Below are 9,994 nucleotides of genomic sequence, written 5' to 3'. Positions count from 1 at the left end.
GGTGACAGAGTTCCTTGGCTGTCTTTTTTTGTCATTAGTCCACTGTTGATACAGTCCCAACATGTTTTCCTGTCAGCAGTCAAGTTTTCAAGATATTGGACTAAAGATATGTATCTTGAAGATTTAGTTGATGATATGCAAAACATGTTGGAACTGTATCAACAGTAGAGTAATGATTCCTCTCTCTCTCTCTCTCTCTCTCTCTCTCTCTCTCTCTCTCTCTCTCTCTCTCTCTCTCTCTCTCTCTCTCTCACCACTCCCTATCCACATCATCCAAACAGAAGACAGGTCCAATATCATAACTGTGACATACTCTGGGCAGCTTTTAAATAGTAGTGACCTCATTTTGGCTGTCCTCACCAGCTAGCTAATCAGGAGGCCTATGGAGCAGTCAGAGCTGGTATCCCATTCAGACCCATGTAATGACTGCCCTCTGCTGGTGAATGGGGGTAATAGTCATTTGGTAATAACAGATAGAACACATGGGTAATAAACCAGCTGTAGGGCCTTCTTAATACCAAACACTAGAAGGGAGCCAATTATAGCCTTTTGAACCATGTATGGTGAGATAGCTTGCCTGAGACCTAAAATACATCTGCCAGCCCCTGGAAGGTAACTTTTTTTGTTTTGACTCTGGAGTGTTGAAAGATTTGGAACTAGTTGGTCACATCACAGTTGAGTTTATTGTGTCATACAACAGACAACAGAGGGCATTATATACATGTACAGACACCAGGGGCATTCGTTTAGGGAGGGACATTAACTTAAAGAACACATATATACAGGAGCAGCCTGATAGTGCCAGCACATATTCAATGTCAAGCAAGGAATGTTACACTACAATATGTTACTAAGGGACAATCTTATACATTATTCAAAGCAGGGTTGGAGTTAATTCCATTTCAATTCCAGTCAGTTCAGAAAGTGAACCAAACTCCAATTTGAATTTTTAAAATGTCCTCATTGAAAAGCATTGGAATTGGAATTTTAGGGTGCTTCCTGAATTGAAATGGAATTGACCCCAACGCTGATTCAAAGTAATGTGGAGACCTGTCAGATCAATCATAACAGTCCATTCCCTTCTGAGGTCTGGGATGTGGACCTGCTAAATCGAGACGACGACCCCCTCTCTGGTCCCCGTGACTTCCTGACCAGGGTACCCAGGTTCCCCCTGAACTTCTCCCCCACGAAGGCATACAGCACTGGGTTAACAAAGCTGTGGACCAGGGCCAGGCTGTGGGTGACCTGGAGGGCCAGGTCCACCCTGTTCCTCACAGCACAGTCGAAGCGCACCAGCTTGGCCCTCATCAGGGTGTCGGCCATCACCGTCATGTGTAACGGCGTCCAGCACAGGAAGAAGGCGAACACCACGGCAATGATGACCCGCATGGCCCTGTGCTTCTGGAAGCCGCGCGTCTGCAGCAACCGGGCCACGGTGATGCTGTAGCACGCCACCATGATGACTAGTGGAAGCAGGAACCCTAGGATGTGGCGTAGGCCGCGAGTAGCGAGCCGCCAGTGGGTGGCACTGCTGACGTCGAATTGCTCGGCACACCTCGTCGGACCACCGCTCTGGGGCGTGAAGGCGTCCTTGAAGAAGGCAGGGAGAGAGAGGGCGCCCCCCAGAGCCCAGATGAAGGTGCAGGCGTACCATCTGCAGGCCCTTTGGCGGCCCTTACGGGACTTGGCAGGGCGAACGATCACCAGGTAGCGGTCGACACTGATACACACCAGGAACAGGATGCTGGTGTAGAAGCTAGCCTCCATAACCAGGCTGAGGAACTTACACAGGAAGTCACCAAAGATCCATCCGTGGAGCGTGTTAGCAGCCCAGAAGGGCAGGGTCAGAGCCAGCAGCCCATCGGCTACAGTCAGGTGAAACAAGAAGATGTCGGATGGGGTCAGGGACTGTTGACTGAAGCCAATCACGAGCCCCACAAGTAGGTTACCAGGAACAGCCAATAGGAAGATGGCGATGTGAAGGACACACAGGAATATGACGGCACCGGGATAAAGGGGCTGAGCTGCACAGGAGAATGTGTTAAAGTTCAGGTCAAAGGAGGTGATGTTGAAGTAATAGGAGTCGTTGGCTGAATTGTAATCATAGTCCAGGACATATGTTTGTTCTAGCTCTGTTGGAGATGTGAAAACAGTAGTCAATGGGGATCTTTTTATGATATGATCACTTAGTCTTATACTGTTATTCTATCTAAAGCTTCTTATACAGTCAACAGATGTACATGTCTTTCTATAGATCTATCCATCACATCCTCCATCCACCCACCCAAACCCATCCGTCCATCTATCCACCCACCCACATCCACCCACCCACACCCATCCATCATCCATCCATCCATCCATCCACCCACCCACCCACCCATCCATCTATCCATCCACCCACCCAAACCCTTCCGTCCGTCCGTCCGTCCACCCACCCACCCAAACCCATCCATCCACCCATCCACACCCATCCATCATCCATCCATCCACCCACCCATCCATCTATCCACCCATCCATCATCCATCCATCCATCCACCCACCCACCCATCAATCTATCCATCCACCCACCCAAACCCATCCATCCAACCACCCACCCAAACCCATCCATCCACCCACCCAAACCCATCCATCCATCCAACCACCCACCCAAACTCATCCATCCACCCACCCACCCATCCATCTATCCATCCATCCACCCACCCACCCAAACCCACCCATCCATCTATCTATCCATCCACCCACCCAAACCCTTCTGTCCGTCCACCCACCCAAACCCATCCATCCATCCATCATCCATCCACCCACCCATCCATCCATCTATCCATCCACCCACCCAAACCCATTCATCCACCCAAACCCACCCATCCATCCATCCAACCACCCACCCAAACCCATCCATCCATCCACCCACCCAAACCCACCCATCCATCCATCCATCCACCCACCCACCCAAACCCATCCATCCACCCATTCACCCAAACCCATCCATCCACCCACTCAAACCCATCCATCCATCCACCCAAACCCATCCATCCACCCACTCAAACCCATCAATCCATCCACCCAAACCCATCCATCCACCCACTCAAGCCCATCCATCCACCCAAACCCATCCCTTCATTCATCCAAACCCATCCATCCACCCAAACCCATCCATTCCACCCAAACCCATCCCTCATCCATCCAAACCCATCCATTCATCCACCCAAACTCATCCATCCATCCATCCAAACCCATCCCTTCATCAATTCATCCACCCAAACTCATCCATCCATCCATCCACCTACACCCATCCAACCATCAACCCAAACTCATCCATTCGCCCAAACTCATCCATCAATCCATCCAAACCCATCCATCCATCCACCCACTCCCATCAATCCATCCACCCAAACCCATCCATCCACCCAGTCAAGCCCATCCATCCATCCAAACCCATCCCTTTATCCATCCAAACCCATCCATCCATCCACCCAAACCCATCCATTCCACCCAAACCCATCCCTCATCCATCCAAACCCATCCATTCATCCGCCCAAACTCATCCATCCATCCATCCAAACCCATCCCTTCATCAATTCATCCACCCAAACCCATCCATCCACCCAAACCCATCACTCATCCATCCAAACCCATCCATTCATCCACCCAAACTCAGACATCAATCCTCAAACCCATCCATCCATCCAAACCCATCCCTTCATCCATTCATCCACCCAAACTCTTCCATCCATCCACCCACACCCATCCAACCATCAACCCAAACTCATCCATTCCCCAAACAATCCATCAATCCACCCAAACTCATCCATCAATCCACCCAAACCATCCATCCATCCAATCCACCCTTCATCCATCCATCCACCCAAACCCATCCACCCACCCATCCACTCAAGCCCATCCATCCATCCATCCATCCATCCATCCATCATCTACCAAACTCATCCATCCACCCACCCATCCATCTATCCATCCACCAAAACCCATCCATCTGCCCACCCACCCACTCAAACCCATCCATCCACCCAAACCTATCCATCCACCCACTCAAACCCATCCATCCATCCACTCACCCATCCATCTATCCATCAATCCATCCACCAAAATCCATCCATCATCCAAACCCATCCATCCACCGAAACCCATCCATCCATCCACCCAAACCCATCCCATCCATTCATCCATCCACCCACCCAAACCCATCCATCTACCCACCCAAACCCATCTATCCACCCATCCAAACCCATCCAGCCATCTACCAAACCTATCCACCCATCCACCCAAACCTGTCCATCCATGCAAACACATCCACCCATCCATCCATCAAACCCATTCATCCAGCCATCCATATATCCACCCAAACCCATCAATCCACCCAAACCCATCCACCCATTCAGTCATCAATCCATCCACCCAAGCCCATCCATTCATCCAAACCTATCCCAAATCCATCCAAACCCATCCATCCACCCAAACCCATCCCTTCATCCATTCATCCACCCAAACCCATCCATCCATCCACCCACACCCATCCAACCATCAACCCAAACGTCCATTTGCCCAAACCCAAACCCATCCATCCACCCACTCAAACCCATCAATCCATCCACCCAAACCCATCCATCCACCCACTCAAGCCCATCCATCCACCCAAACCCATCCCTTCATTCATCCAAACCCATCCATCCACCCAAACCCATCCATTCCACCCAAACCCATCCCTCATCCATCCAAACCCATCCATTCATCCACCCAAACTCATCCATCCATCCATCCAAACCCATCCCTTCATCAATTCATCCACCCAAACTCATCCATCCATCCATCCACCTACACCCATCCAACCATCAACCCAAACTCATCCATTCGCCCAAACTCATCCATCAATCCATCCAAACCCATCCATCCATCCACCCACTCAAACCCATCAATCCATCCACCCAAACCCATCCATCCACCCACTCAAGCCCATCCATCCATCCAAACCCATCCCTTTATCCATCCAAACCCATCCATCCATCCACCCAAACCCATCCATTCCACCCAAACCCATCCCTCATCCATCCAAACCCATCCATTCATCCACCCAAACTCATCCATCCATCCATCCAAACCCATCCCTTCATCAATTCATCCACCCAAACCCATCCATCCACCCAAACCCATCACTCATCCATCCAAACCCATCCATTCATCCACCCAAACTCAGACATCAATCCACTCAAACCCATCCATCCATCCAAACCCATCCCTTCATCCATTCATCCACCCAAACTCTTCCATCCATCCACCCACACCCATCCAACCATCAACCCAAACTCATCCATTCGCCCAAACAATCCATCAATCCACCCAAACTCATCCATCAATCCACCCAAACCATCCATCCATCCAATCCGTTCCTTCATCCATCCATCCACCCAAACCCATCCACCCACCCATCCACCCAAACCCATCCATCCATCCATCCATCCATCCATCCATCCATCATCTACCAAACTCATCCATCCACCCACCCATCCATCTATCCATCCACCAAAACCCATCCATCTGCCCACCCACCCACTCAAACCCATCCATCCACCCAAACCTATCCATCCACCCACTCAAACCCATCCATCCATCCACTCACCCATCCATCTATCCATCAATCCATCCACCAAAATCCATCCATCATCCAAACCCATCCATCCACCGAAACCCATCCATCCATCCACCCAAACCCATCCCGTCATCCATTCATCCATCCACCCATGCAAACCCATCCATCTACCCACCCAAACCCATCTATCCACCCATCCAAACCCATCCAGCCATCTACCAAACCTATCCACCCATCCACCGAAACCTGTCCATCCATGCAAACACATCCACCCATCCATCCACTCAAACCCATTCATCCAGCCATCCATATATCCACCCAAACCCATCAATCCACTCAAACCCATCCACCCATTCAGTCATCAATCCATCCACTCAAGCCCATCCATTCATCCAAACCTATCCCTTTATCCATCCAAACCCATCCATCCACCCAAACCCATCCCTTCATCCATTCATCCACCCAAACCCATCCATCCATCCACCCACACCCATCCAACCATCAACCCAAACGTATCCATTTGCCCAAACCCAAACCCATCCATCCACCCGTCAAACCCATCAATCCATCCACCCAAACCCATCCATCCACCCACTCAAGCCCATCCATCCACCCAAACCCATCCCTTCATTCATCCAAACCCATCCATCCATCCACCCAAACCCATCCATTCCACCCAAACCCATCCCTCATCCATCCAAACCCATCCATTCGTCCACCCAAACTCATCCATCCATCCATCCACCTACACCCATCCAACCATCAACCCAAACTCATCCATTCGCCCAAACTCATCCATCAATCCATCCAAACCCATCCATCCATCCACCCACTCAAACCCATCAATCCATCCACCCAAACCATCCATCCACCCACTCAAGCCCATCCATCCATCCAAACCCATCCCTTTATCCATCCAAACCCATCCATCCACCCAAACCCATCCATTCCACCCAAACCCATCCCTCATCCATCCAAACCCATCCATTCATCCACCCAAACTCATCCATCCATCCAAACCCATCCCTTCATCAATTCATCCACCCAAACCCATCCATCCACCCAAACCCATCACTCATCCATCCAAACCCATCCATTCATCCACCCAAACTCAGACATCAATCCACCCAAACCCATCCATCCATCCAAACCCATCCCTTCATCCATTCATCCACCCAAACTCTTCCATCCATCCACCCACACCCATCCAACCATCAACCCAAACTCATCCATTCGCCCAAACAATCCATCAATCCACCCAAACTCATCCATCAATCCACCCAAACCATCCATCCATCCAATCCGTTCCTTCATCCATTCATCCACCCACACTTATCCATCCATCTACCCACACACATCCATCAATCCATTCAAATTCATCCATCCACCCAAACCCATCCACCCACCCATCCACTCAAGCCCATCCATTCATCCATCCATCATCTACCAAACTCATCCATCCACCCACCCATCCATCTATCCATCCACCAAAACCCATCCATCTGCCCACCCACCCACTCAAACCCATCCATCCACCCAAACCTATCCATCCACCCACTCAAACCCATCCATCCATCCACTCACCCATCCATCTATCCATCAATCCATCCACCAAAATCCATCCATCATCCAAACCCATCCATCCACCGAAACCCATCCATCCATCCACCCAAACCCATCCCATCATCCATTCATCCATCCACCCATGCAAACCCATCCATCTACCCACCCAAACCCATCTATCCACCCATCCAAACCCATCCAGCCATCTACCAAACCTATCCACCCATCCACCGAAACCCGTCCATCCATGCAAACACATCCACCCATCCATCCACTCAAACCCATTCATCCAGCCATCCATATATCCACCCAAACCCATCAATCCACTCAAACCCATCCACCCATTCAGTCATCCATCCATCCACTCAAGCCCATCCATTCATCCAAACCTATCCCTTTATCCATCCAAACCCATCCATCCACCCAAACCCATCCCTTCATCCATTCATCCACCCAAACCCATCCATCCATCCACCCACACCCATCCAACCATCAACCCAAACGTATCCATTTGCCCAAACCCATCCATCCATCCACCCACTCAAACCCATCAATCCATCCACCCAAACCCATCCATCCACCCACTCAAACCCATCCATTCATCCAAACCCATCCCTTTATCCATCCAAACCCATCCATCCACCCAAACCCATCCATTCCACCCAAACCCATCACTCATCCATCCAAACCCATCCATTCATCCACCCAAACTCATCCATCAATCCCCTCAAACCCATCCATCCATTCAAACCCATCCCTTCATCCATTCATCCACCCAAACTCATCCATCCATCCACCCACACCCATCCAACCATCAACCCAAACTCATCCATTCACCCAAATTCATCCATCAATCAACCCGAACTCATCCATCCATCTACCCAAACCCATCCATCCATCCACCAAAACTCATCCATCAATCCACCAAAACCCATCCATCCATCCACCCAAACCATCCATCCCATCCAAACCCATTCCTTCATCCATTCATCCACCCAAACTCATCCATCCATCCACCGACACACATCCATCAATCCACCCAAACTCATCCATCCATCTGCCCAAACCCATCCATCCATCCACCCAAACCATCCATCCCATCCAAACCCATCCCTTCATCCATTCATCCACCCAAACTCATCCATCCATCCACCCACACCCATCCAACCATCAACCCAAACTCATCCATTCACCCAAATTCATCCATCAATCCACCCGAACTCATCCATCCATCTACCCAAACCCATCCATCCATCCACCAAAACTCATCCATCAATCCACCAAAACCCATCCATCCACCCACCCACCCACTCAAACCCATCCATCCACCCAAACCTATCCATCCACCCACTCAAACCCATCCATCCACTCACCCATCCATCTATCCATCAATCCATCCACCAAAACCCATCCATTGTCCAAACCCATCCATCCACCCAAACCCATCCCGTCATCCATTCATCCATCCACCCACGCAAACCCATCCATCCACCCACCCAAAACCACCCACCCAAACCCATCCATCCACCTAAATCCATCCCTCCATCCAAATTTCATGAGTATTCTACAAACTATATAGGTTCTCACCTGTCATTTTTGCAATCAGCTCTATGATAATGAAGAGGGAATTGCCACTGTTTTAAAGACATCACAGCTGGGATGGAAGTGTCAAGATATCCTGTTTAGTGACCAATATTGTGTCACTGCACGTGCGTCATTTGTCAGCCTCAAATTCTGCCTCCTCAATGATTAGAAATGAAAGTCCTATACTCCACTTTTTCATTGAATTATCAAAAAGAGTTTGACAATAGTTTGGAACTTTTTAGACAGTTTCTTTTTCTGTCAGCTGTTGGTGAATCTGAGAGGACATTACTATATATATTATGGCAAGATAGAGACAGACAGAGAAAGACTAGCCTTTAACTTCTGATGCCCTTGTCTTTGTTGAGACATCTTCACTTAAAGACATCCTCTAGTGATTTTGAACTTTTACTGTTTTTAAAGCAATATCCCGAGAATAATTACAGTCAAATACACACACTGAAGGGTACAAAAATATGCTTTGAGCAGTATAGTGTTTTATAGGCAAAACTGCAAACGTCAAGCTGTAGGGCATTCAAGGAGTTGGTCTGATGAGAACATGTTATGCCATCCTCATGACATGTGACATGCCTGGACCACCTATTGAGGTGTGCCTTTTGTTAAGTAAATCAGGTGTTAAACAGCTCTCGTCGAAAGGAGTGGACCAAAGCACAGTGGCTCCGGACCGGGGACCTTTGCTGGATGCTCCGGACCGCGGATCATCACTGGAGGCTTCGGGCCATGGATCATCACTGGAGCCGGAATAGGTCTCACCGGACTGAGGAGTCGTTCTGGAAGTCTGGTACGTGGAGCTGCCACAACGTGTCCTGGCTGAATAACCCCTGTAGCACGGCAAGTGCGGGGAGCTGGAACAGGCCGCACTGGGTTGTGCTGGCGAACTGGGGATACCGTGTGTAGAGCTGGCGCAGGATATCCTGGACCGAAGAGACGCACCGGAGACCAGGAGCGCTGCTGAATGCCCACTCTAGCACGGCAACTGCTGGGAGCTGGAACAGAGCGCACTGGGCTGTGAATGCTCACTGACGACACCCTGCGCATCATCACATAACAAGGTGCCTACACGGTGCCTGACAGGTCACACGCTCCTCACAGTAAGCACGGGGAGTTTGCTCAGGTCTAAACCCTGACTCCACCAATCTCCCCGTGTGCCCCCTCCCCCCCCAATTTTTTTTTGAGCTGCCTCTCGGGCTTCCGTCAATTGCTTAACTCCTCGTATCGTCGCCGTT

At 50.1% G+C, this 9,994-nt stretch overlaps 1 protein-coding gene across 1 annotated transcript; it reads right to left on the bottom strand.

Annotated features, from left to right (window-relative positions):
- Nucleotides 1-664: 664 nt before the first annotated feature.
- On the bottom strand, nucleotides 665-9,806 carry LOC112267665 (C-X-C chemokine receptor type 1). The gene is made up of 3 exons (XM_042324982.1): nucleotides 9,789-9,806; nucleotides 9,522-9,613; nucleotides 665-2,197 (listed from the first exon to the last, which is right to left on the bottom strand). Exons 1-3 carry the CDS (start codon nucleotides 9,804-9,806, stop codon nucleotides 1,063-1,065), a joined length of 1,245 nt encoding a protein of 414 aa, XP_042180916.1. The 3' UTR covers nucleotides 665-1,062.
- Nucleotides 9,807-9,994: the final 188 nt, after the last annotated feature.

This window comes from Oncorhynchus tshawytscha, linkage group LG07, assembly GCF_018296145.1.
Source record: "Oncorhynchus tshawytscha isolate Ot180627B linkage group LG07, Otsh_v2.0, whole genome shotgun sequence".
Classification (NCBI taxonomy): Eukaryota; Metazoa; Chordata; class Actinopteri; order Salmoniformes; family Salmonidae; genus Oncorhynchus; species Oncorhynchus tshawytscha.
This window is presented reverse-complemented; position numbering and strand designations above follow the sequence as displayed.